Here is a 27893-nt window from a genome sequence, read left to right on the forward strand (position 1 = left end):
CGCCTTCCTCCGCAGCACCCGCCTCGGTGCGCGTTAATGCTGAGTGCCGGCAGCCGCGGCCCGGCCGTGCCCTTCCTCCTGCCGGGCGCGGGCGGCGAGGATGAGCCAGAGAGACACCCTGGTGCACCTCTTCGCCGGCGGGTAGGTGACACCGGCCTCGGCCCTCTCGCCCTTCTTCTTCGCTTACGGGCTCCGCGGAGCGGGACGCTCGGTGCGTGCCGCCCTGCAGCTCCCCCCGGCCTTACCGCTGTACACGGAAGCGGCTCCGGTGGGTTTTCCCGCCTTCTCTGGGCTGTGCGGGTCCTGCCCGTTGCTGCCGGCGACCGCGGCCTGGGTCGGCTCTTCCAGGCTGGTTGTGCGCGTTGCGGCCCAGGCCCGGGGGTGCTCCGGCTGCTCTGGGCCTCGCTGGGAGCCTGAGGCGGTGCCTGCCGCTCCCGGTCCCGTGTGTGGCATTCTGTTACAGGCAACACGCGAGGGGAGCGTGGGCCCTTGAGGAAGGGGAGTGGAAGTTTCCCTTATAAATAGCCCGTTTCCTTTGATCCCAAGCCTGGAGTTCCACCGTTATCTGGCGTTTCTGTGGAGAAACATACTGAGCCCTCCTCAAACGCGTCGGGGAGGTTGCCCAAGTGGGCCTGTCCCCTCAGCAGTCCAGGAGTGACGAGCGGGTAACGCTAGTGTCTAAGGGCCGCTGTGTTACTTGAATGCGGTTCGACACTGGTGCCTACTGTTTGTAGGGTGTGCGGTTTGACGCGGTCATGGAGGTTTCTGCCCCTGAAGGCAGGAGAAATCGGAGAGACTAATATAGTTAGAATATGCGGCCTTTGTAGCACTGGTGAAGTTTGAGGCAACTGGTATCTTTGCAGGTGTTACTCTGTCTTCATCTCATTAAGCTTTGTAATGCTTGGGATGTGTGCAGTCACACAGTGCGTGGACCTTCCAGGGGCTCCTAGCTTAAAAGAGAAAGCTGGGGATCCTCTTTGGCTTAATTATAGAAGTGTATATGGGTTATGAGTATGGCTGTGGAGAAGTGAGAGAAGCGACAAGACTGCATCCAGTGAGAGCTTGGATTTCCATTTGTGCTCCTCCTTGACAAAGTGAACTGACTGCCTCTGGGCTGGAGTGTTTCATAGGGGAAGGATCACGCAGTGTTTTACTCTGAGCACGTCTGGGTGAGTTGGATACACGTTAGCAGTTCCTCTGCTTCCAGCACATTTGCAGGTTTCCAGTGTTACATACCTGATACAGGCTTATGTGCGTGCTTTTTCCACTCCCTGAACTTCTGACTCTCTGTTTAAGAGGCGAGCGATTATACATCAGGAGGCCTGAGATGAACAAGTGCGTGTTTTATCTTCAGCCTTCACATCCCTGTAAACAATCAGGAAAAACTGGAGTGCTACCTTATTTATTGTAGCACTTGAACTTGATAGCTCTGAACAGCAGAGATAACTAGGCAGAATCATAGGTAATGATAGAGACAGGTTTATAAACCTGAAACTTAAGACCCGGTGAAGATTGCTCAGCTCAACTTGTTCATAGCTCGTTTTTTGCACAGCACTCTGGTCTGTGCTTAGCTGCTGGCCAGTTGGGTAAAGGGTTATGCTGCGAGGAAAAGGCTGAAAGCTGTTTCTTCCTGTGCCAGACATGTGTTTCCGGTGCCTTTAGTTCAGCAAAGCTTTCTGTGTGTATTTAGTTATGTTTAGTAGTAGAAAAGTTACTCAGGGTCATCTCATGATTTGTTGGCAGGCATGGTGGAGTACAGGTCACCTGAGTGTTCTTTAGTCTTCAGTGAAACTTAGGGAAAGCGAGTAAGTTTTGTTTTCCTTTAGCTTTTGCTGGAGACTGTATGAGAACAACATTATTATCTCAATCTGCTGGCTTTTTGGTTGTGGTTTGTTTTTTTTTCCTTCTTTCTATAATGTCTATGTTCAGACTTCAGTTCCTGCTTTCTGTAATCAGTGTAACTGATGACGCTGCTGTTTTAGTTATGCAGGTGGGGCCGGCCATCATGGTTTTTTTCTAAAGCTGCCTAGGTTGTTTTATGACCCATTCAGCAACTGATAGCCTGCGATACTTTGGGCCATTGCAAGTTTATGTTGGGAGTTAGTGTCATATATCTAATATTTTTTTTCTCCTGATTCTTTTTTTTCCTATCTCTGTGTCCTTATCCCTTTCCAAAAGGTCTGACAGACTCTTAGCAGTGCTGGCCCTGGGGGCAGTGATGGTGGGGGAGTTACTCAGCACTAAGTGCTTTGTTTTTTCCCAAGTAATTCATACTTAGGTAGCTTCATTTTTAAGAATCCCATCTCTGTTTCATAAGTGCATATTAATTGTGAATACCATCAATATTTTGTGGTAGAAATATTAACTATGAAGTTTAAAAAGAAAAAATAAGCATTGGTTTTGAATAGTTTAAATATAGTTTCTAGCACCATCGCTGAACTGGTGCTTTCCCCTTGTTTTTTGATAAGAGGGGAAAGTTCATCTAAATCATTTTGCTGGACTAGTTCATGCATTAGCCAGTGCAACAAGTACTACTTCATTTACATGTAACCCTTCTCCCATGCGCTACTTGGACCTTCCTGACTTTGTGAAAATGAGATATTCTCTCAAGTTGTATATGTAAAAAGAACAGCCATCACATTCACAAGTAGGAAATACATAGCATGAGAAGAGCATCACACTTTCAGGAAATAAGATAGAAAAAAACAATGATTTTTTTTAATAAAAAAATGGTTACTAACTTTTAAGAACATATTCGTTAAGGCAGTTTTAACTGATAGAACGTGTAAGCAGTTGATTCCATGGAATAACTTTGCTGTCACCTTAAAGCATAGTTTTCTAGACTGTGCAAAACTGCCATGGTGCAGTACCTACTGAAGAGTACGGCATACTTGACTGGATCAATAGTGTAACTGCAGTTCAGGTTCATGCTGTGACATGTTTGAAATCACTTAAGTCATGTTTTGTTGTGGTAGCCCTATTTGTCAGGATCTGTTTCCACAAACTACATAGTTACCACAGTTGCCTTTGATAATAGTATCTTGCCAGTGTGGCAACTGTTACTAGCTGGATCATGATAGAAAATTATGCTTCAGGTGAAACTCAATTTTACTTTTGTTCCTTCTGAACTACTTGTTTGCGTTGCACAGAACTCATTTCAGGAGTTGAACTGTGGATTTTTTGGCATATCACCTGGTTTTCTAGCTCCTAGTCAAATAGCAGCTGTTGTCTCTGCTGGCAGCATATTAGTTGTATAAACTCGGGTGCTTTTATTCCAAACCAAGCAATACATTGAAGGTGCTGCATCCTTAAATTACAGAGTCTTGTGATTGAAATGTAGGCTTTAGATGAACATTTTAGTTCAAGTATATTAGTTGGGGGGTTTGTTATTAGAATACTTAAGCAACAAAAAAAGGAGCAGAAAGACCTTAATGTTTTGTTTTATAGAGAAGATTAGTGTATTTTGGATTAATTTACTTGCAGATGTAATTGGTATATCAAATAAAAAAATGTGTTGGCTACAGAAATAATTTCCAGGTTTTTATGATTTATTCTTCGTTTTCAGAAAGCTTATGGCAGTATATTTGTATCATACGAACTTCCACCAGGGCATGAGAACTTGCCTGTTCCCTCAGCAGAAGGGGAGGGACTGGTTTGGGTTAGGAGGTGGCTAGCTGCTTTTCTGAGCTCAGGGTTGGACAGTCTTGGGTTTACTTCCTAAGTCTTCCTTTGCTCTTGGTGTTTCTTGCAGAAATTTGGCTGTTAGTAACTTACTAAGTGAGAGAGTATAGGGAGGAGTCTGTTTAATTATCCTGATTATAGAACTGTCTACAATTGATCTGTAATGCCAAACACTGATTTTCTGACAGAGGTTCTTAACAAATCCCTCCAGTGGCTAAAATAGCAAAGGCTCTAAAAATATTTTTAAGATAAATGTCTGAATTCTTTCGAAAGTTCAGACATGGTTGAAATGTATCAAGTAAAGGTTGAAAGACCCTTGGGGTTGTTTGGTGTTTTTTTTAGATCTAAGGTGATATCAGTTAAGAATGTGGCAGGTAGTATACGGACTTTTTTTACTCCATTTCAGAAAACAGCCAGTTGGTCTATAACTGAGTTGCCAAACACTTGGACCTTAGAAAACCCTTGACCCTAAAATAGATTCCTGGCATAACCACGGATGTCTTTCAGAATGTGTTCTTCCTGTTACAAGGCATAAGGAGAAGGTTAGTACCTTCCTGTTGAAGCTTCAGGTTATTTTTGTGTTCAGATACTCTTCTGTGTGGAATAAGACAGTGTTTGTTTAAAGTGCAGGGCAGCTTGGGTTTTGCTCCATGAGGTTACCTAATTGGAAAGAAATTGCTGTTGGTACTCAGGAAACTGTGAAGTTGGTGTTTCTCATATTTCCTGCTAGATGACTGATGCTTTCAGCTGTTTTACTTAATGCAAATGTCATTGTAAATGTTTGTTTACCGTAGTTCCTAATAGAAGCTGCTCCACATGTTGATGTTTGTTTTGGATAATGGAACCCAGTGATGCTTGTTCCCCTTGTAGAAACCCAGAAGTGAAAAGAGGAAAAACACATGTCAGCACATCAGGGGAATTTTATTTTCACACTGATAAATAGAAATAGCAAGTTTGATTAGTATTTTTAGTTTAAGGATGTTAGCTTAACTTAAACTTCCCTAGTTTAAGGAAAGAAACATAATGGTGAATAAGGGGGTTAAAAGTTTCTGTCAGTACTTCTAGTAGTTATATTAATATTAAAGATGGAAAGGTGTATAATATACAAGTTTGACTGTATAATAACAGGAATCCCCTGAAAATTCAGGATTAATGAGATACAACTTTCAGCAACAGTAAGAATGTACTAGCTAAAGCCCTTAAAATCCCTCAGAAGAACAATACTGTATATGTTGATGTAAAAGTTACTCTTCTTTTTTTGAGACAGCTCTATGAAATTGCTGATAGATTTGGGTCCTGAGTTTGCAGTTAAGTGGTGAAGAGATTTGAAGTACTTTTGTTTGCATTTTGTTCCTTTTGGCAGAATTTTGAGCTCTGTTCTCTTGCTGTTTCTTTTGGTAGCCAGTATTTGCATGGGACTTTAATTTCGATACAGGAAAGAGAAATAACTGGTAAAATACATGAATGAATGTAGACCAAAGATAACAGGGTCAAGGGTTATCTTTGAGTCTTTAAGACTGGTTACAAATCCTGTGAAAGGTGAGTCTGAGGCCAGTATTATGCAGCCTTGTCTTTTAATTTTTATAAGATACATATTGATCTGAAAGAATAAAGTTGTTGGAAGTGAGAGTTTCAGTTCTAGGCCAGCTGCTACTGAGAATATTAATCTGCTTTGGGCATTCATAGACAGTCTAGTGGCTGAAGTTGAGACCCTCATCTGTGCTAGAGGTATCTAGAGGTGTCTCTGCTGTTAATTGCAGGGTATAAGGTAATAGTAGGAGATACTCAACTATCTGGGACAAAGGCAGGCATTCCTTGGTAGATACCCTACACCTTTTATAATAAAAGGTGTTCTTGTGCAGACATCTTTGTAAAAATAGAGCCTGGGATTAGAATACCAAACTGGATTAGGTTTTTAAGCATGTATTTATTTCCTTGCAGTGTCTCACATATAATACATGATTCTCTGGCAGAAAATGGTTGTCAGTGCTGCAACTGTGTTGCATTGCTAAGGCATTTAAAGCCCAAATAGTTCCAGGTTTGGTTTTGTTAATCCAGTGAGGTGATGGACTACTAAATGCACATCAGGGATCAAATCAATGGTTTTGCTTGATTGGGGTTTTATGTTTGGTTTATGCTGCCTTTTTTTTTTCCTAGGTTCTTCTCTCCCGGGATGTCAAGTAGGCATCTCTGTCTAGTCTTAGTGTTACATTTGTTGCAGTCCTGCAGATTAGATGATTCAGATGACACATGTTTCTGTATTTGTTTTTCTGACTGCAGTGTCTCTTGTGCCTTCTCTTACAGTTGAAGATGCAGACTGAGATCTCTAACTTGACTGTGTCAATAGCGGGATTTTAATCTTTTTACCAGTGTGCTTATTTTTGTGGATTTACCTATTGATCTGTGCTCTTCTGCCCTTCAAATTACTTGGGACTTAGAAGTCAGTTCTTGTCCCTTCTATGATGTGTTTCTGATGAAAGTCATCCTTGCAAGGTTTATATACAGTTGACAAAGCTGAAGAAGGCTTGTAGTAAACATTGTTTAGAGCCAAATGTGCTATTTAGGATAGGTAAAAAGAGCAAGTCATCATTTGAACAGCATTGATTAGAAACTGGTGTAAGCATTCAGACACAGGAGTGCCTTGGGTTTTGGCCTTCTTCACTTCAATTCATACCCTGTCAGCAAGAGTGTATTTCTAACCTATTCATTCTACCACGTGAAACTTGCCTAATACTGGATAAAAAGTTACACATTACCAGGTGCTCTCCCAGGTCCCAGTTTGTTGGGGCCTAGCACATGACTGAAGATGCTGAAGCCCCGAGTGGTTTAGGTAGTACAAGTTTCGTAAGCAATTAACAAAAATCACACTTGTGTTATTGAGAAGAAATATAACAGTTTTCTAATTCTGTGGAGATGTTTTTCTGAACTGTGCTACTTCCTAATTTGCGTTAAACCACGCAATTTATAAGGTAAACTCCTTAATTTGAGCTGGTGAGGAGGATAGCAGGAGTGGTGGCAGTAGACTGCTGTCAAGCTACAGAACACTTTGCTAAACTGGAGCTGGTGGCTAGCTGTTAATGGCCTACCAGGACTCTGAGCACAAAGTAGCAGCAGTCTCTTTATCTCTCTCAGTATTTCTAGTAGTCTCTTAAATAAGCAGGACCGGAAATGCATTTCTAAGTAAAATACACTGTCATTGATGCTGGTGACAGAGCTGCGGGCATGCTGCTTTGAAGTAGCTTATTTGTTCAGGGTGCATAGTTATTGAATGCTCCCTTTTCTTTGTTTTCCTACGTGCATAGTTATTGAATGCTCCCTCTTCTTTGTTTTCCTACAAGCTATGTTTATTGACAGTTTCTCATAAACAGATTTTTGTTGAGCCTTGCTGTGTTTATCTTCAAGTGAACTAGATAAATCAGTGTAGTTCCTGGCTTATGCTTTCACTTGGTGATTGAGCTCAAACTCAGTAGATCTTGTGACTACTGAGCAAGGTCTGGTTCCTCCACACTATGGGACTTGTTTTGTTCTGGTGAGGGCATACCTCCAATACGATGTTCAATTTTGAGTTCCTTCTTACAAGAAAGCTATAGGGATGCTGGAGCAGGTCAATGGAAGGGCAACGGAGCTGGTGCAGGGCCTGGAGCACAGGTGTGATGGGGAACAGCTGAGGGACCGGGGTGGGAGGGGGGTTAATCTGGAGAAGAGAAGGCTCAGGGGGCACCTTATTGCTCTCTACAACTGCCTGAAAGGAGGGTGGAGCAAGGTAAGTGTCAACCTTTTCTCACAAGAACAAGAGGAAGTGACCTCAAGTTGCACCAGGGGAGGAGTAGGTTGGATCTTAGGATAAAATTATTCATGGAAAGGGTTGCCAAGCATTGGAACAGGCTGCCCAGGGAAGTGGTGGAGTCACCACCCCTGGAGGTATTTAAAAGACACTTAGATGTGACACTTAAGGACATGGTTTAGTGGTGGACTTGGCAGTGCTGGGTTTACAGTTGGTCTCAATGGTCTTAAAGGTGTTTACTAACCTAAATGATTCTATGCTTTCTCTATTATATGGGGCTTTTTGAGGGCTGGGAGAATGAGGTATTACTTTTTGACAGAGATGGGGAATTTTGCAAAGACTTGTGAGCAGCTTAGAACCACATAGCACTATAAAACTTCTCTCGATTTTTAAGTAGCAATGTTATGCCTTGAAGATGGGGGAGAATTTTTATCCAGTCTATCACTACTTAGTGGAAAACATTCAAAGTATTCTCTGGTTCAGCTGAGACATCTTAAACTGCTTAAAGAAAAAAGAAAAACAGCCAAGCAAACCACTCAACAACACTACAGTAAAATGCCAAGGGTGCTGATTATTAGAAATGACTTGGCTGGCAGATTGTGGTGTAGGTAAAAGGTGCACAGGTCCCAAAGGGAGGCAGGTGATCTGCTGCTTCCTTCTGATGCATGTAAAAATAGTGCTGGCAGCTGCTACATCGGCTGGTTAAAACTAAACAACTACTTGCTGTAGGCTTGGTTAAAAACAGCAAGCACTGAGTGGCTGTATGTCTGCCCTCTTCCCCAGTAACTGAGCTGAATGCAGTGTTTAACCCATCCACAGTGAATGTCTGACTGAGTGCTGTTACAGTTGGGCACCCCTTGTGGTCGCTCGGGTATGATGCAGAGGAACATGCAGCATACAAGCTCAAGGTCAGTGTTAATCTTCAATTCTAGAAAGTTTTTCCAGTGTGACGTAGCTGTGGATCCAGTAGCATTAAAGGCTCCAAATTCCAAGCCGTCTTGAATGATGTAGGCCAAGTTTTTTCCTCCTCCTTTCTTCTCCCTTCTATAGTGTTTATCTCATTCATATAAACCATACCATGTGCTTTCCCCTGCTGTTACTTTGCTTGAAAACAAGTCCCCGTGTAACCTGTCCAAAATCCAATGTAGAAAGATCTTTAAGTAGTCTCAAGGACCAGAAACAGAGGGTTGCAAGACAGGAAATGAACTCTAAAGCCAGCTTTCTGCGTGGCCTGTCCAGGCATGTTACCGTACAGCAGCGTCTGCTTTGAACTGCAGGAGATGAAACATCTTGCTGTCTATCTTGAAGATGCTCAAGCTCTAAAGCTCCATGTCAAGTGTTTTTGAGGGCTTGCCTACCTGTGCTTCTCATGGTAGTGTTAATGTCATGAACCCCATGTTACAGGCTCCTACTGCTTCATACACTTGCTAAATAAATATTAGCACATGTAGCTGTCTCTTCATGCAACTGTTATTTTAAGAAGTCTATTTGTAGCTGAGCATCAGGAGAGTAAGCAGACAGATTGCTCATTCAGAAATGTTTAAAGATGCTACTCTAAAAGCTGTGTCAGTAGCACACACTGGAAGACTGGCCTCCATCTTCCTGTGAAAACACCTTTTTCCAGACTGACAAACTTAATTTCTTTCATCTATTCAAACTTGGAAAAGAGTATAATGTTCAGTTTAATGTTGGAGTTAGGGGTGGGACAAGATGCCTTTAGGCTTAGTAATAGGGTACATCTAGGTCACTGGGTTTAAATGGAGCATTAAGTGAACATCAAACTTTCTCTTACATTGCAGCTGTTTGGCATGGTCAGTTCAGTTCATACAAATAGATTTGTTAGGATGCAGTGTGTGTGTGTGCTTGAGCCTTTCATGTTACAGCAAAATTGCTGATAACTATCATGTCAAAATCAAATACCAGCTCTTGTTACTGCATCAGAGAAGTGAATGTTGGGCCCTTTGAATCTAGTACAAACTGTATTTGTGTGTTAGTGGATTTCAGGCTGAGCTGTTAGTAGCATTAGTACCTGAATGGGTTTGGTGGGGTTCTTTCTTGGTTATTTTTGGTTGTTGTTTTTGACTTTTTTTTTCTTTTAGGGATGCTTATAGTGTTCTGGTCTTGGTTTTAAGAAGGTATTTGGCAAAGTTAAGAATACATTAAAATATTCAAGGGAAGCCCCCCCCCCCTTTTTTTTTTTAATGCTAATGTCAAGGGATTTGAGGTTGTCATTTGGAAACACAATTCACAGTTTCGATGTTTTTCCCTCAGGCTGTATGTGACTAGGTAAGGAGATAGGAATGCAGATATTAAGTCAGTTATGAACAAGCACAAGAAGAATCCTCTGAGCAGAGCTGCTGAAAGGCATCAGGTTCCTGGCTGTGTTCTGCTCCAGCACAACAGGAGTAACTCCAGTATCAGCACAAGTCATGTGTGGTTTGCCTTGGCTTGCTCACAGGAATGAGTGGTGAACTGAAACAAGATCTGCAATTCTTGACCTGGTCAGCCACTAAAGCTCTTCTGCCTTCCTAGGTTCTACTCTACAGTATCTAGTCTGTCTTGCTGTAGTGAGCAGAACTCAGGAAACACTTGGAATCATTGCTTTCACAGTAGCATGCCCAAAGTACAAATGGTGTTTTTAAGATGCTTTCATAAGTGTCTTAATTTTGTAAAATTGCCAGTTTTTACCAGGTTTTACATGGAGTCCTGTGTGCATAGTGCATATAATATCTTTTTTGTTATTCTAGCCTTAGGTTTTTTGGCACCTTATTGGTGGTCAGGAGGACACTAAACATTCAAAAATAGAAGTTAAAATTTACCATAAGGAGTTAAACATTTCAGATGCTGAGCTACTTTCCAGAACTGATTTGAACAGCATGTTCTGAAGGCTGTGCACCTGAACTACTCTGAAGTATCTTTGTCTGTTTAAATTTCCACTCCAAGTTGTGGAGTTAACAAACTGATTTAACAGTTTATTTGCCTTCAAGAGCAAATAACTGCAGCATTGTCATGCATGTTCCATTGTTACTTCACTGGTTGGGATTTGACTGTGTTGGGTATAATGTTAATTACATGTGAATGCATCCTTCAGTGTCTTTGCGGTTAATGTGATGATCCTATTTGCTCTGCAGATGTGGAGGTACTGTTGGTGCAATTCTGACATGCCCACTGGAAGTTGTGAAAACACGATTGCAGTCCTCCTCTGTGACTCTCTACGTCTCTGAAGTTCATCTCAACACTGTGAATGGTGCTACCGTCAATCGAGTAACTAGAGTTTCTCCTGGGCCTCTCCATTGTTTGAAGTGAGTGTACCTGTTACTAGGTTTTGGTTACATTGAGGAGGGAGGAGGAAAGAGGTGTGTTGGGCAAATCTCTATGAAAGATTCAGACTCTTACATCTATTGTGATGCTACTGAGATGACTTTCTTTTATTTGCTTTTTAACTCCAGTTAAGTTTCACATTCCACTCTTCTGAATGTCCTTCATGCTTGAGTTTGTACTTGGAATTAGCCTAAGCATGCGTACCCTGTGCAAATCACAGCTCCAAACTATGTCCCTAAAACTCTCTGGCAATACTGTTATATTTAAGCCCAGACTATTTTCATCCTGAAAAAGTGTTAGCATAAGACTATTTAAAACTGTCTCATGTCCAAATTGTAGATGTTGCTGAATATGGGGGCAAGAAGCCCTACGAAAATCAACTGTGCTTCTTAATCTCTCTCAGCTTTCACCACTCCACACTCTTCCTGCTTTTCAGTACCTTCTGGTGGACGTGTGGCTTGTAAGAGGCCAGATTTTGCCATGATCTGGGATGCTTTATTTGCATAGCACCTCACTGAATGGGACCGCCCTTCCTTTCACCAATGCTTCTGATGTTCAGTAGCCAGAAGGCAAGTTGTATGGCCACAGTTAAACTGCTTGTACAGGCCACAGGCAGGTGTCTGGTACCTGTCCAGGATACTATAGATCCAGAAGAAACAGTGGTACACTTAATTCCTAAGTTTCTCTTAAGAAACTGAGGTTCTACCTGTTTTGTATATATGCATCTGTTATATGAGCATATATACATAAGTGTAACACATGATATCGTGATGGTAGTGATTTTTAAGTAGTGTGTTTAAGTGGAATTTACTATAATCTAATGCTGTGCCCTTTCTGATCTCTGGAATATGTTAAGATTTCTTATAACAGTTCCTTCTGTAAGTGTTATGAATGCTTTCAGGATGATGGGCACGTCAAATTCGTCATTACAAAGTGCTTTTGAGGATGTGTTCAATGTTCCAACTATGGCTGCAGAGCAATGCCACCCACAATTAGGTATGACAGGTAAATCGTATCTAATTGTTAAGGACACAAATCTAAGATGCTGTTGGACACATTACATGCCAGCATTCCTAAGCAGCGATGGTAACTTTGCACAGCCACCACTTTATTTTTGCTTACTGAAAACAAATGTAAACTTTCAGTTTAATTTAGCAGTAAAGCTGTGGTGATCTGGTTGTTGGAAATTGGAATAGGTTTGGAATCTCCTTCAGTGCTATAGATGGCTTTCACCTGTTTGTTCTGATAGTAAATTCCAAACAAAATAGCCATTTACACAAATGCATTGGCTTTATAGAGTTATTGACTTGCTGTTAACTGACATGTCGTTTTGAAGAAATATATGGGGTCATTATTTGTGTGTATTAGCCACTGTTTCTAAATAAGCACAGAGTTCTGTTTGGCAACATCTACAGAAGTAGTTAAGAATTAACTTTAAATCTGGTTCTTAAGCAATTGCTATAGCAGTTTGCAGTAATGGGATGCAGATAGTCCTTGTTTCTCCTCCAGTGTCCTGCCATTCTTCTTAAAATACCCTATCTGGTTAGCATCTAGATTGTTAGATAGGTTGATTTCACTAAAACTGGCTATTAATGGTTATCCTCTTATTGTGCCAGTTTACCTACCTGTATAATGATTTTCAACTTTAAAAACACAGTTACATAGGAAGGCTATTCCAAACACTTAAGTACTAGTAATGCCTCATTTGAGGTCTCAATTCACTGCTCATATCCCTGTTTCTTTGTAGACCCTTTCCAGTCTTTCCAGAGCTGTGTTTATAGTGGACCTGGTACCATGAGATGTCACAGGACAGTGTAGCCTCAAGTCTTCACCTGGGTTACAGGTCTTTTTTCTGTCAGTCTCAAACTTAAGTGAGCTGCCTTGCCTGAGGAGGTGAGGATTGTCTTTCCTGGAATGAGTCAAGGTAAAATCCATGGGCTGCACAGCCCAGCAACAGTGCTTGAGTAGAAGCATACAGGCAGTAGTTCAGAACTGATAGGGAAGAAAACCCTGCAATCCTTAAGGAAGGGTTACTTCTTGCATGGGAGCTTCCTGTTTCCTTTTACTGTAGTCAAAATAATCACTGTAATTTACAGAAACAAAGCTAAGAATGAGCTCTTAGTTGAATGCTTAGTGGATTTAAATTATTCATGGGGATAGGGAATGCAGGACTTAGTATCTGAAAGACTGCTTTCCTCTGACATGTTAACTTAGTGTTAGGAGTCTTGTAGAATCAAATCAGGGTAGCACATTCAGAGCCATGTTGGGGTTTCTGTCTTACTGAGAAGAGTAGAGAATAGATTGCCCAGCCAGGGCCATCTTTTGCATGGTAAGCATAGAGCTGACATCTTCCTGAGCTGCTCTCAGAAGGCATATGACTTGCTGTAACTTAACCTTCTTAGTTGCTCTCCTCTCTTGCTGTTTACTCTGTCCCTCCCACCCAAAAAAGTTCCCAAGTGTTGGGAGCTAAGACGTGATGCAAGCAATGTAGAATAGAATTAAATCTTTTTCTCCTGACCAATCGACAACCCACAGGAATGTGAACATTGCTGTGCTTAGTAATTTTCCCTGATAAAAGGACACTTTTGTTAACTTCCTAGTAACAGATAATCTAACCATGTATGTTTGTGTTCCTGTTTTTGAAGTATTGACATAAGGCTGTACTTATGCATTTGATTCCTTGATTTCTATGGCAACTCAAGCAATAATGGAATTTTACTTTATGGCAGTTGTAGGAAATGACTAGTTTTTGTAGCCAGCACTGTACTGTCAGCTATTGTGAAATGTTTGCACAGAGTAAAGCTCAAATGATGTAGTTCTGGTAGTCAGTGCATCCCTTAATTTTGGTGTGAATGTTATGGTATTGTCACTCTTTTGTTTTCTAGGATGATCTTGCAAAAGGAAGGTCCTCGTTCCCTGTTCAGAGGGCTGGGTCCTAATCTAGTAGGCGTTGCTCCTTCCAGGTAAGTGCAAATGTGTAAAGTAAAAATAATAACTTTGAAATTTAGGTTGCTGTACATCAAGGTATTTAAGGTTAATTTGAAGAAAGTTTTGCTTCTGCAGTTGTAAATATTGAAGAGTAAATAACCTTTGGTTGCTGGGGTAATTTTGTTGTCTGAGAAATGGGGCCACTCGTATTCTGCAGCTCCAGTCCCACATGCATGCTCCAGCTGTTTCAGTGTTTACTATCTTATGTCCTACTATATTTACTGTTGTGTACTACCCCATATGTAGAGTTTTGTCCAGTTAAGGAGGGAAGTGCTTAAGCAGTCGCACAAGGTTTTGTTCTTCAGTTGACTTGGTGCCCTTCTTTTTTTGTCTGAAGAGAAGATGTTGCTGTCTTGTGCACACACAGAGTATCTTAACCTTTCTGGTTTAAGGTCTTTGGATGCTTCTGGAAAACTTCATTTAAGTGGACTGAGCATTCAGCATTGATCTGTCTTCTACTTGAATCTGACAGATGAGGTGGTGTTCTGTAGGTCCTTCACATGAGTAAGAGGAAAACATAATTCAGGAATTGGAATACTTTGAGAAAAATTTTTTTTTAAGGAATTAGAAATACCTATGGTATTTTCTGGTCATTAATTTCACACTGCTGTTTGGAGTAGATGAAATAATTCCAGTAGCTTTCTTTGTTCCTGACACCTGTGGGGCATCAGCGCTTCCTAATCTGGAGAGCCTGTACTCTTGTTTGGTAGTCCAATCTGGTCTGTATGTTCAGCTTTGATATGACTTTAAAAGCTACTTCTCTACAGCAGTGGATTCAGTGTTATAAGTGACTGTCCTCAGTGAAAAATATCAATTGCAAAAAACCTGTTTCTTTTTAGTGTACTTTATGTTAAATCTTCAATTTCTCTTCTCTTTTTCCCCCAGATGAAATACTTACCTTGTTGATCTTGTCCTATTCTATCCCCCCCTCCCCCCAGCCATACTAAAAATGTCAATTTGATTTACTGTGTGAAGTCTTGTAAATAAGCACATCCTCATGCCCCTCTGGCTGACTCGGTCTTCATCCAGTACTCCAGCACTTCATTTCAATTAAGCATAAGCTAAATGGATTTAACAGCAGCTCTTTGTTTAAATAAGCCACAGAGAAGCATGTTTCATAACACATCCAGTATGCTTAAATGAGTTCAGATTCCATTTTAGAAATCACATCCATGAAGTAAGCACTTCATCATTTTTTTTATAATGAAGAAAAACATGTTTACACAGCTAATCAGGTTAATGTTCTGTTCCTGAAAACTGGCATGTTTTTCTTGTCTTGTAGAAGGGTGTTTAAGTTAAAACAAGTTTAAATATGAGGTTTAGATGTGCTTAAAGTAAGTTGGTGGTGGGTTTTTTTTTTTTAGCTTTATTGAAGGAAAAACAGGCATTTTTCAAAATACATTGCATTGGCATGCTGACTTGGATGTGTAGCTTTGTTTTGATACCAGTTCACACTTGAATGTAGTACAAGCTTGCAGATATTTTGTAGTGTAATCAGAAAAAAATTGTCTGTTCTAAGTACAGAACTAAAGAGCATTTAAAATATAAATATTTATAACAATAAGTTATAAAGTATAACCACAAGTTTATCCATATTTACATCTTACATGCTAGAATAATATTATAAAATTTAAGTGTGCTTTTTGGTTTATAAAAAATAGCTACATGGTAATTCTCTTGAAATTGTAATAGTATTTAAATGAGTTTAGGTGTATTAGAACAAATCTTATCTATTATTAAAGAAATACAGAATACTGGAACTTCAGTTCTCAATTCAGCAGTGTTTTGCGTGTGTAGCTGAACTTTCTAGTGCCACAACCATCATTGCCACATTTCTAATCATCTGGCCTTCCCCTCACCAATTGTTAAATGGAGCTGCTGTGGAAGAAACAGTTGTCAAGTATGATGTTTGGGGTTTTTTTTTCCCATTCCTGGAGTAGTCCCACTACTCTATTTCTTGGGTAGCTTTTTACTGAGGAAGTAAGACTTGCACAACAATCATCTTGAATTGGTGAAGTTCATGGTGCTGCTTGTAAGGGCATTGATGCATAAAATTAACTTGGATTTTGTTCTAATTTCAGAGCAATATATTTTGCTGCCTACTCAAACTGCAAGGAAAAGTTGAACAGTATTTTCAATCCAGATTCTACCCAGGTACACATGATTTCAGCTGGTGTGGCAGGTAAGGATTTGTAATTTTTTAGCCTCATTCTACAGCCATATCTACAAATCACAGATGGCAATAAAAGTAGGAAAAAACAAAACAAAAAATGATCGCTTTGTGTAGTGGATACTGTTCTTTGGCCCCTGAGGAGTATGTGCATGGAAGTTAGCAGTTAGTGTTAATGCAGATCTTTAACTGTGTGTGTGAAAGGTCTTTCCTAGGAAAGCTTGCATGCCTGCTTTTTCAGTAGTAGCTTTGACATGTAAAATGGAAGTTTTCAAAGCAATAACTTTTTGCTCTGCAAGCTGAAAACATTGTTTGCAGTGAACTTGAGTTTAATGCTTCGTGATTTGTTTTTTACCACAACTTGGTTACAGCTATGTTTATCTGACTTATTTTTGCTCTTCTGAAATATGGCAGCAGGTATTTGTATAAATGATATGTAACACTCTCTGCCCCCTCTGCCTTTGTTCAAATACCAGTCTGTATGAAGTTTACTCTGCCACTGAAGTGGCATATAAGAGCAGATTTGTGTAGTTTTCATATGTTTTCATCTCTGGAAATGAAATTTTATATCCACAATGTAACTTTGGTATATTTTAGCAGCTACCAATATTTGTTGTTTGATTTATATGTTCTGTGCTTTGAGATCATTAAAAGGGGAGTTAAAGGCAACTGAGCTGTTGTCAGACTTGTGCAGGTGTAATCAAAACTTGGACTGGCAACACTTTACCTGTTGTTGCCCAGGTCTTTCCTACCCAAAACCAAATGTTCAAAAGTGGTTTTATTCTGAATAGGCCATAGACACTTCACAGGTGAATTCTGAGAGTTTTATGGTAGCCTGTTCAAGTTTCTAATGGCTGTCAAATTTTACAACCAGTAAGTATTAGTAATCTGGAATGGACTGCTAAAGGTTATGTCAGAATAATTAATAGGGTTAGATTTCTATTTAATAATTGCTAATAATCTAGTACAAAAAAAAGTTACATAGGTAGAAAAATCAAGTGACATGAGCATTAGTGTGTTGTTTAATTATCAAGTTGATCTATAGCGCATGAGAAATGAAATGGCAGTTTTGAATCCTCCTAAAGATGAGGAGAGCAGTTTTGTCTTAAATGGAAAATCAGGTGCTCAGATGATGCAGTGTTTTTCTTATCACCTGGAAATATATCTTTTTTTTGTAGGTCAACAACATGGGAAATGGGATGGAAGGGGATTTAATGAAAAGTTCACCCTAATCAGTCAGTTGTGCCAAGAAAACTGAGTTGTCTTCAGTTCCTCAAGGGGATAAAACATTCAGGGGGGTGAGGGGAAGTATGGGTAAGAAAAACAGGTCTATCCTCAGTTGGAGACAAGCTGTGTAGTAACTCATGCAGTGCTGCAGATGAGCGTTCAGAGTATTCCTTATATTTGGAAGCTTTTTCTGTAATGAAAAGAACATGTATGGAGATGTGCTGTAGTGACTTCTCCTAAGTGCTTGCAGATGCAGACTCTAGTTTGTCAAGGAGTTCTGTATCTTTTTAACTTGTTTCCCTTCCAGAAGGTTGGTGTTACACACTTGTACTTATGACTGCAGGAGACTGGGGTGAATGTATTTCAGCTTTAGTTGCCAGTTTTTGCCTTTTTTACATTTGGAAACAAGTTTTACTATTGAATAACTTCTGTGGCTGTTCTCTTTCTCATGCTTACCTAGTTCTGCAGTTGTATTTCAAAACCACATAAGCAGTGAAACTGAATGCCCAGTGCAGGCTCGCACAACAGGTCACTATTTTTTCTCTTGCGATGTCCAGGCACCATGTACTACAGACATTCTCTGGAAGACCTTTAGAAGAAGGTTTCTTGACAAATAATTTCTCCATACTCAGTATTGGCAGTATTATGATTTATGTGAGAAATGACTGTAGTTAAAATTAACAGTACTTTGATTGGGAACATCCTAACCTTGTTTTTGTAATTCTGATATATTTCAGAAAATGCACTTAAACCAGCTTTTAACAGTTTTACCTGCAAGGTTTGTATTTCTATACAATGCAAATCAGCTTAAGGAAATGGCAAAATAACAGGGACAAGGTTGTATGTGAGCTCTGAACTGGTTGACTTAAACAGGTTAAGATGAAGATCACCATAATATTTGCTTTGGAACTTCAGATTTCAAAACTGGCAAGGTGGATGAACAGCTCTAATAATGAGCAAACAATAATCAGTACTGGCTGTTTTCTTTTGCAGCTGCCATTGGTTTCAGTAAGGAGTTGAGTAACTCAGTCTTAAATGAGGGTGGTGGGTTTTTTTGGTTTGGATATCACCTTTCTATTACATACAGGCCTCTAATACCCACTGAGCATCAGGTGGGGTTTGCGCTTAAAAAGCTTTTCCTGTAGGTTGCAAAATACAATAATGATGCAAAAATACAAGTAAAAATCTGTAACTTCCATAAAACAGTAACTACTGTAAGTAGTGAACTTTAGCAGACTTTAAATGCTATTTGTATCATATGTTAATACTTAAGTATCTCAGGCTAGACTCATGTCTTTGGTAAAAAAGGATAATTTTATGCACATGGCTGTTTTGGGAGTGAAAAGCTGAGGTATGGTATTTTAACCATTTTTGTCTGGGTTTAGAATTTATTTTTCCTTCTCAAGATGAAACATATTTTTGGGTTTATTAATATTTTTTAGTAAGTTTGTTTTATCCCAAGGAGGATGAATTGTGCTACACATTAGTAACTGATGCCTTATGCAATTAGAAATGCTTTTCTCTTGCTGTGTGCTAGCTTCCAGGATACAATTCATATCACCGTCACATCTAAAAAAAATCTGTTTTATCATGAAGCAATTTTTTTGCTTACTACTTGAAATATCACATGGTTCTCTTTTTGATAACTTGAACAGTGAATATATCTGAAGTATACTACAAGAATGAGAGCATTTCCTTGTGTGAAGAAAATATAATCTCAGTATACTTCAAAGGTAGTCTAAATTCTTAAGACTCGCTATCAGCTCTGCCTTTTCATTGCACTTATTCAACCTCTTCTGCCGCACAGAATAAAAACTGTGGGGAACTGAATGAGATGCTCGATTCCTGTATGGCTTTCTTGTTTGCCCTTTTGATGAGTCATAGTCTCATTCAGACAACATGGTTGCAAATCTGCTGTGAAAGTACTTTGCCTTGTATGCCATTGCTATTCTTTCTAGAATTCTACTGGCAAACCAACCCAAATGTAGGGGGTTTTATTTTTATGTATTAAAAAATTGGGACCAGTTGTTACATACACTTGTAACTTTTTAGTAGTTTTACACAGTTACTAAATACCAAATAAAATGCATATTTAGTTCATTGGTAACTGGTAATAGAAAGCTTGATTTCATAAGGCATCTATCTTGCTTTTTCAGTCCCAAGACTAGGTTTTTTTGGATTTTATTTGGGAGGGAGAGGGAAAGGAAGAGGGTTCCCACATAAATCTGTTACATAGGTAAGTATTTGGAGATATAAAATGGAACTGCTGCAAATGAGCAGGAATTTCAGTACTCAGTGCATTTTACATATTTCAATATCTGTGGCCTGTTCTGATTATTTCTTTTTTTGTTTTTTTCCTAAACTTTTACCTGAAAACAGTTAGATCTCACAATAACTAATTCACATATCCTTCCAATGGGATTCAATTTGTACACATGTGTCTGATGAGGTCACTGCTTGTTGTTATGATACAGAAAAGCCTGTGTCTATTTTAGGCAATTACTGTACATTTCTCCCGTGAAAAGAGTGAGATCGTGTCATCTCATGCTCCCCATCCGCAGGTCACTTCCTGCAGCAATATGGACTAACTTAAACCTCGTGAGTACTGAACTGGGCGTCTCTTGCAGCCTCTAGTGTAAGAACCACACATTGGGTTTGTCATATCTATGGAATAAACAAAATAAGGGGAATTCACTTTCATTATCTTGAACTTGGATGATGTGCATTGTGCAAAGACATCACTCCTTAACTCTGTTCGGAGCTGGGTTTTTTTTTTTCTGTGCAGTTCAGGGGAAGGTGGAAAATACCTTTCACTGATAGCTGCTACTTTACTTACATCTAGTTAATTGAAAGTCCCTACTGGGTTAAAAAAGGCCTTTTGTTTTTCTTTTTCTCCTTAGTGTCCCAGAGCTGCCTTTAAAATGCTGCAGCTGATACCCTGTCACATTATTTCAAAGACCTCTTTTCCTTTTCTTTTGTAATATGTATACAATCTCCTTTCTGTCTCTCTCTGTGCTCTCTTTTGGTTTGTTTTTATTTTACTACTTTGGATTTTTATTAAACATTCCATATTCACATGTGTCTGTATTACATTGGCTTATAGATTAAAACAAAGAACAACCCTAACCTTTGAAATACAGTGCATAATAGGAATACCTGGGATCTTACCTGTCAGTAGCTGTGTAAGTAGATTGAGGTATAGCTGTAAAAGTAGATTGAGATAATTCTTTCCATCTGAAACAGGGATACGATTATGTAGAAGAAAATAAAACATAGCTAAGTACAGGATTATCTGGCATTAATGAATTGTTCTACACTTCTAATGAGTCTGGAATGTTTCTTGAGGTTACAACATGTTGATAAGCATTGTAAAGCCTTATAAAGTTCACTCAGACTTCTAAAAAGAGAAAGGAAGGAATTGATAGAGCTTCATGACAGTTGTTGAAAGCTTCCTCTCCCCTCCCCCCCACCTTGTACTTTTTTAACAAGTACTTCTGCTACATATTTGCTATATTTAGAAATAAAAGCTTATCTATCTCATCAAGGATCCCATGTAGTATCTTTCATGTTTTTGAGTGCTTTCCTTGGCATCAGCATGACTCAACACTTAATTTGTATTTCCTCTTCCAATAACTGTATTTACTACATTACCTGTAAGAATTGAGCTGTAGTTGTTTCCTCTTGAAACCTGAATTATTGAAGGCTCTTTGATTTGAAAGCTTTGGTTTGAACTGTCAATTTAGGCTTATGATATCCCATGGGAAAAAAAAATTGGCTACGTTGGTAAGTGTCTGATCCTACTGTTAGAGGTCCTATGCTTAAATTAAGTTCAGAGCAACACAGAGTAGGCTTTGTCCTGTGTCAACAACTCCTTACTGGCAATTCCCAAGATACTCTTCTAGGACTGTATCGGGAATTCCTCCTCCTTGTCTAGGAGTATCAGGCTGGTGCTGTGGGTGAACGCAGTCACTACTGCCACTCAGACACTGCCTCTGATCTCACCTGTGCATTCCCTGTTCCAGACTTAGGATCTACAGAGAACACCTTGGGATAAATAGGAAGGAGAAAGGGCTGAGCAGGTAATGCTGTAACATACAGTTTTAGCAGTACCAATATTCCAAATCATGCAACTTAAATAGGAATGCAAAAGATGTTTTGGTCTTCCTGACTTAAAATTAAGATCTAGGAGAGACTTAAGAACTAATTTTGTTTTTTAGAGGGAAATCTTTCCTTGAAAATGTGTTAGTAGGGGAAGTAATTAGTAATTGCTAATTAGAAAATTAGTAATTTCCTCCCAGCTTATTCAAAACTATTGTTGCAGTCCTGTGCATTTCTTGTGCCCTTCACTCCAGTATAGGTATGGAAAGATTCTCATTTGAACTAAAAGAAAACTAAAGCTTTATTCTTGGTGCTAGTATAAAACCAATTAAAAAATGCTAACCCAGTGTTTCCTTTAAGCTTAGTTCACCCCAGGGTCAGGTGCTGTAGGAAGCAGAGGAGTTTCTGTGGCATTAAGGCTCCGGCTAGTTGAACTACAGAACCTGTTTTGCAGATGTGGTATGTTTTAGAAGCATCCCATGCCTTCTTATGGCAGAGTAGTTCCCTGATGAATTGAGGTTTTACGTAGTTATTTACCTACATGAAATGCAGCTACAAAACACATTTTCATGCAGTTCTATGAAGGGCTCTGTATGTTCTTAAACATATTAAGGAGTAGTGTATCAAAAATAGCCCAAACCAACCCCAAAACTTTATTATCTACTATGGGAAGTTATTTAGCTAAGAGTTTTGAGTCAGTTTATAAAAGAAAAAAAAAATCTGCTTAATCAAAAGATTAAACTAAAATCTCTAAAGTGTTTTTGCTGTTTTGGCACAGAAAAAGAGCTAAGTCTTAGTAGCTGCTAAGTCTTGTAGCTTGTCTTTAGAACTCTAACTGAAAATCATAATGACTTATTTAAGACTTGGGATGGGGTAGAAGAAACCTCAAAACAGTTAAGATCCCCTGGCATTTCTCTTGAGTATTGCAGTCATTTGTGTGCAATGTAAACCTAGATTGTGATTGAACAGAAAGTAACCTGTATGCAAGCAGTTCTGCTAAATATATATAAGCTATTAATTATCTCCATAAAAAAGCTTATCAATAGCCTATTTGTTGTGTAAGTGTTGTGCACCAGATATGCACTGAACACGGTAACCTGTTGTTGCTTTCCCCCAGCCCCAGTCCATTCCCTTGCAGGAGGACAGCATGTCTTTGTAGTGATCTGCAAGTGATGTGTGTCACCCTAGAAAGCAAGTGTCTAAATTTATCATCTCTTGCCTGGCCATGTTCCAGCTCTTCCCTTTTCCTCTTCTCTCCTGCAGACATGACACCTCATGAATGGTGCATGTATGGTATTACAACTCTAGATGTTTTTTTTTGTTTTACTTTTGTTTTTTCAAAGCTGCCTTTCACTCTGCTCTTTTTCTCTCCACGGTTCTGCAGAAGTAAGAATGAGTCTTCTCTCTTTTTTTTGTTTTTGTTTCCTTTTCTCTTTTTTTCCTTTTCTTTAATGGACTGAAAATCAAAGCTTTAACCCTTAGCCCTTATGCAAGTCTGAATAGTTGCTGTCTGTCTGCATAGTTAGAAGTCATACTATTTACTTTAACAATTTAAACACTCATATGCTTGTAAAAGTAGTCCTATGCCAACCAACAATCTCTGCTTTGAATACTAAATAAAACATTAGCTCTCAAATTTAACTGCTCTTTATTATTCAGTATTAAAAGGTCTCTTAAGTTACAGTAATACATGCCTTTTAACTGCACCAAAAGTAGTAGTTATTCAGTCTGCATGCTTTTAAACTCGGATTGTATTTCAGGTAGCAAATTAAATTGACACAATGCTTTATACCACCTCAAATTGCTAGAGCTGTATCTGCAATGCATTCTTATTGACATGTTTGCCAAATTGGCTAGTATTAGTCTAGCTAGCTTTGCTGTTCTCTGGTGTCAGAACAGGGTTGATATGATTAGAAAGGCAGAGAAATGTACACAATTGGGCTTAATTTACATGGGGCATCTTACATCAAACTTACTCAATAGCAATGTAAAATTTAAAAGTAACCTAAATGTTTATTGGCTGTATGGATTCATAAGATATCAGTAAAGGGCTACAATGGGTACTTCCTAAAACTCAGTATAGTCCGAGTTTTTGCATCCACTGTACCTTACTGTGTGCGTTTCAAACTTAGATGCAGTTGCTGTTGTGATATTATCAAATCTAACTGTTCTTTTCAAATATTTTAGGTTTTACTGCGATCACAACAACGAATCCCATTTGGCTAGTAAAGACACGATTACAGCTTGATGCAAGGTATAGTGACGATGGGAACTCTCACTGCTGTGATAAGATTTCGCTTAACTGTTGTGAATCTGTTCAGCATCCCCAGATGGAGTGATTTGTTAAATATCCAACATTTGAAATTTCATAAGCTGATGCTGATCTATCTACAAGTTACGCTGTCATTTTTCTCTGTTGTAATATCCCTCCTGCAGCATGCCAGAGGCAGTGGAGTAGACTGGTAGATCAATTTGGAATTGATTATGAAGTTAAGTCTCTGCAGGTCATTTTCCTACCGTAATATGTTTTATTTGGTTTTAGCTTTGAGCTAAGCACTCCTTCATATAAGGATTTTAAGTGTTTTATCAACAGTTTAGAGAAATGCCTGAAGCGACTTGTTTTTATCTTTTATATGCAGTAAGCTCTAGTCCATAAAAAAGGAAGACTGCTTTCATGGATCAAAACACAGGAATTGTTCTAATGCGGGACAGACAATAGAAGTTGTTTGGACTTATTACATCATCGTTTTCAGAAACTGTTTTATAATGAAATTTGTAATGAAGTAGAATTTTATGCAAATAGGGGGGAAGAAAGACCTTTATATTTATTCCGATCTATGTAAAACTGTAGAGAGCCATTGGTATGATGCAAGTAGCTCAATGCATCCGTCTTGTTCATTTTATAGATTTTTCTTACTGAAAACTTATCATGCAATGTAAGAGTTTTCAGCCATTCTAAATATATTGAGCCATATATTGCTATTTTGGAGGTCTGCTGGGCTTCCTGTATTAAGCCCATATAAGTATTTTTCCTCCTAGCAGTCATGTTGTTGGCTGCAAGTTGACCATAGTAAATATATCCCAGAACTAATTTTACTGTGAGGTTGGTTGTGATGCTATTGTATGATTGGGGCTGATAATTGCAAAACTAATTACAAGGAAGTTTTGGTGCTGTATGCATCCTAATGGCATCTTGTGCCTCTGCTTGTTTTTTACTGATTTATCAGTTAAATTGCTTGAACTATAGGGCTTTAAGGCAATTAGGGATAATGATGGATATCTTGTGCATGTTATTTCTGTACATGGTATCAAGCACATGGCTCCTGTGGGAGACCTGACAAAGGATCTAAGTTTGTGTAGGACACTGCAATTATGTGGGCTAGTCTAGCACAAACTGCATTCTTAGCTCTTCTAACTCAGTTGTTACTGCAGGAGTAAAAGTAGGATTATAGTGGCCTGATCCTTGTTCCTGTTGAAGTTCTTAAAAACCTCTCTGATCTCAGTAAGCACTGAAGAAAGCATGTCTGTTGTTTACAAACTGAAATTGCTGTGGCCTTCAAAACAGTGCTGTGCGTCTTGCACATCAGAAGAAAAATTCTTATAGCAGTCTGACCTTACCAGTGACACATGGGGATGGGGGTACCCCTGGGGCTGTAGCTGTAGGTACAGTTTGTCTTCTTACCTGTTGTTCTCTGACTCTTTTCTCTTGCCTGTCAGAAAATCAGTCCCAGTCCCCCAGTTCTCTGCAGCATCTGCCACCTAGGTTATACAAGATCTGATCTGCAGCTCTATGTGCCTGCTTTCTCTGCCTTGTTTCACTTCTGTTTGACACTGCAGGTTCAAACCACTGGGACTTAAATTCTGTCATCAAGTGGTGCCTCATGTTACTTACACAATAGCTGTTGCCACTGTCTGTCTGGTTTTGTCAGTAAGAGTTACCTAAATCCTTATAAAGCTTACTTGCTTTATAAGAATTTAAAGCAAATCACAGTTTTATTCTGTGACTCACCTCTGCTGGTGCTGGCACTTGTGGCTACAATGAAGCATGCTTTCTGCAGTCTTGTAAGGGTTTTGCTGTGTACAGTATGCTGAGTGTTTCAGTAGGCAGAACTCAGTTCACTAAGCAAGCTAAAAATGAGAATAAGATTTTATTTACCAAATATTTCTTGATACAGTCATGTCTAATGAGTATTTTCTTTATATCAGCAGCGGCTTAGTTGATTCAAATAATAGTTACCTGTGTTGTATCAGTTGCTATGCTCCATCTAGACATGGTTGGTATTGCTGATAGCTGTGATACTGTGAGGCCTGCTGTTTGAACTCTGAGCCACTGTAATTGCCATGCTCTGGAGCTGCCTTTTTGAGGCAGAATTTAGGGGAAATCCATTTTCATTATGCAGAATAAAATGGTCATGTTTTCCATGAGTCACTCACAGTGACAGTCCATTTGGGAGTCTTTTTCAAGCAATTTAGTCCTTTATTCTGTAAGACTTGTGGAGGCCTAGAGCTGGTCAACTTGTCTATGTGACACTTAAGTCACCATGTGAAGTTTGGCTTGGATTCAGTATAGTGTTTCACCTGTGTTTAGTGTGAAAGGCCTTAGACTTTCACTTCAAGTTCTGTGTGTTCTTAAATGTATCTGAATTGGAGCCCTCATCATCAGTGTGAGATATTTCCTAAGTCCTCTTGTTGCTCTAGCAAAACTGTTTTCCTTCCTCAAGTTGCAGCATCTTGATGTCTCTCTTGTTCTCTCCTTTTTAGGAATCGTGGAGAAAAGCGAATGAGTGCTTTTGAATGTGTCCAAAAAGTTTATCGTTCAGATGGTATTAAAGGCTTTTACAGAGGAATGTCAGCGTCCTACGCAGGCATATCTGAGACTGTTATTCATTTTGTTATTTATGAGAGTATTAAGAGAAAACTACTGGAGTATAAGACTGCCTCTGCCATGAACAGTGAGGATGAATCAGCAAAAGAGGCTTCGGACTTTGTTGGCATGATGATGGCTGCTGCCACTTCCAAAACTTGTGCAACATCAATAGCATATCCTCATGGTAAGTGGGGCATGTACAGCTGAATCAAATGGGTCAAAAGGAGCCTCTTTAGTGATATTTGTAGCAGACTTTGGATCACTTGTTCAAGAGCCATTTCTTAGTACAAAGCTTGTCACGTCAGATTGAGTCAGCATGAGCATAGTGTGTGGAAATTGAAGTATTTTTAAGTGGATATCTAGTATGGCCTCTACTTAGGATTTGCTAGGGTATACCCTAAAGTTCTTAAGAAGGTCCTTTTGCACTTGGAATCTCTCTGCATGCTCAGCAATTTCACAGAATTTGCCAGCAAGTTCTTGTCCCTCTTCTAGGAAAATAGGTTGCCTAGTTGGGTTTCCAGTTGCACTTAGTTTTCCTGCAAAGTAATTGTCTATGCATTAATGGATTGAGTACATTATTAGTGGTGGCTTCTAAACTGAAACATAAGCCCAAACAAAAGTCCTCTTCTGGATTTTTAACTAAGCAAATGATTTTTCCTTTCTTAATTTTATGATACTGCCAAATATTCAACCTGTTTTCCTCTTACACATACTGGGCTTGCTTCTGTCTTCCTCCTCTGTTTTTGAAGACTTGTAAGTTAGAACTCGAGGGGGATTTTTAAAGTGGAAATTGCTAATTGGTCTAGGGGGAAGATAATTAACAGCGTTGAGTGTTAACCACGTGTGGTTTTCTTTGTGCAGAGGTTGTACGAACAAGACTAAGAGAAGAGGGAACAAAATACAGATCTTTCTTCCAGACACTATCTTTGCTTGTGCGAGAAGAAGGGTATGGCTCCCTCTACAGAGGCTTAACTACACATCTGATCAGACAGATTCCAAACACGGCTATCATGATGTCAACCTATGAAGTGGTAGTCTACTTGCTCGAAGGATAGCAATGGGACAAGGCTTCCTAAAAGAAGGTGGAAGTTGGAGAGACTGGAGTGGACCACTGAATGTCAATGCCGATGTGGTGGGCAAAGGAAAGATGTATCGGGAACATGCAGCTATGGACAAAACAAAAGGCTGGTTGTGGGCAAATTTGGATAACTTTGCTGCCTTATTTTATGGTCTCTTGACAGTGTAATAAATAGGAGCTGCTCCTTAGGGAATACCTTTATACATTGCTAATTCAAAGTTGTTACTTTGTTTTCACCTGTTAATCCAGGCAAGGCTGTTAAATCATCTTCAGACACCTAATGGGTAAGGGAGTGTAAAATTTGGTATTGGGCAGCCTTATTCGCTTCCCTTAGTGATTGCTCTCAACTGTCCTTTTTTGGTCTGTTTTACTGCACGGTAACCTGTGGGAAGAATGGGGAAGACAATGCTTTCATACCGTTCCGTACCCAAAACGGCCATTCAGTTGCTCTGAAGATTCATAGAGAGTGAGATAGTAGTGAGTGTGTAAAGTTTTCCATGTTGCTATCTCAAGACAAAATATGGCGCAGGGACACAGAACAGTGATTTCCTCACTATTAAGAGTGGTACTCGGTGGTTTGTTTGGGGTTTGGCTTTTTGTTTGGTCTTGGTTTTTGTTTTTCAGGGGTTTTCATTTTTGGTGTGTTTAAGTTTGAGCAGCATTGTAAGTAACAACAGAA

The 27893-nt window shown here is 39.4% G+C and overlaps 1 protein-coding gene across 3 annotated transcripts; it reads left to right on the forward strand.

Moving 5' to 3' along the window:
• On the forward strand, nt 1-27868 carry SLC25A36 (solute carrier family 25 member 36). Of its 3 annotated transcripts, XM_062613214.1 has the most exons (8): nt 39-141; nt 8285-8472; nt 10597-10767; nt 13672-13749; nt 15856-15956; nt 23457-23523; nt 26031-26320; nt 26998-27868. In XM_062613214.1, exons 2-8 carry the CDS (start codon nt 8468-8470, stop codon nt 27189-27191), a joined length of 906 nt encoding a protein of 301 aa, XP_062469198.1. In that variant the 5' UTR covers nt 39-141; nt 8285-8467; the 3' UTR covers nt 27192-27868. The 3 variants fall into 3 exon arrangements, with proteins under 3 accessions (XP_062469197.1, XP_062469198.1, XP_062469196.1); XM_062613213.1 differs by lacking the exon at nt 8285-8472 and having other exon boundaries at nt 1-141; XM_062613212.1 differs by lacking the exons at nt 39-141; nt 8285-8472 and adding an exon at nt 10385-10521.
• The last annotated feature ends 25 nt before the right edge of the window (nt 27869-27893 follow it).

The sequence above is a fragment of the Pezoporus occidentalis genome, unplaced genomic scaffold (genome assembly GCF_034315485.1).
Source record: "Pezoporus occidentalis ecotype Australia unplaced genomic scaffold, CSIRO_AGI_Poc_V1 ctg164, whole genome shotgun sequence".
NCBI lineage: Eukaryota > Metazoa > Chordata > Aves > Psittaciformes > Psittacidae > Pezoporus > Pezoporus occidentalis.

Bases quoted from the DNA above. Each gene is read 5' to 3' on its own strand.
- SLC25A36 (XM_062613212.1), top strand. From the start codon at position 10,475: ATGCATGTTCCATTGTTACTTCACTGGTTGGGATTTGACTGTGTTGG. The intron at 10,768-13,671 runs GTGAGTGTACCT...TTTGTTTTCTAG, and splicing joins GGGCCTCTCCATTGTTTGAA to GATGATCTTGCAAAAGGAAG. The intron at 26,321-26,997 runs GTAAGTGGGGCA...TTCTTTGTGCAG, and splicing joins ATCAATAGCATATCCTCATG to AGGTTGTACGAACAAGACTA.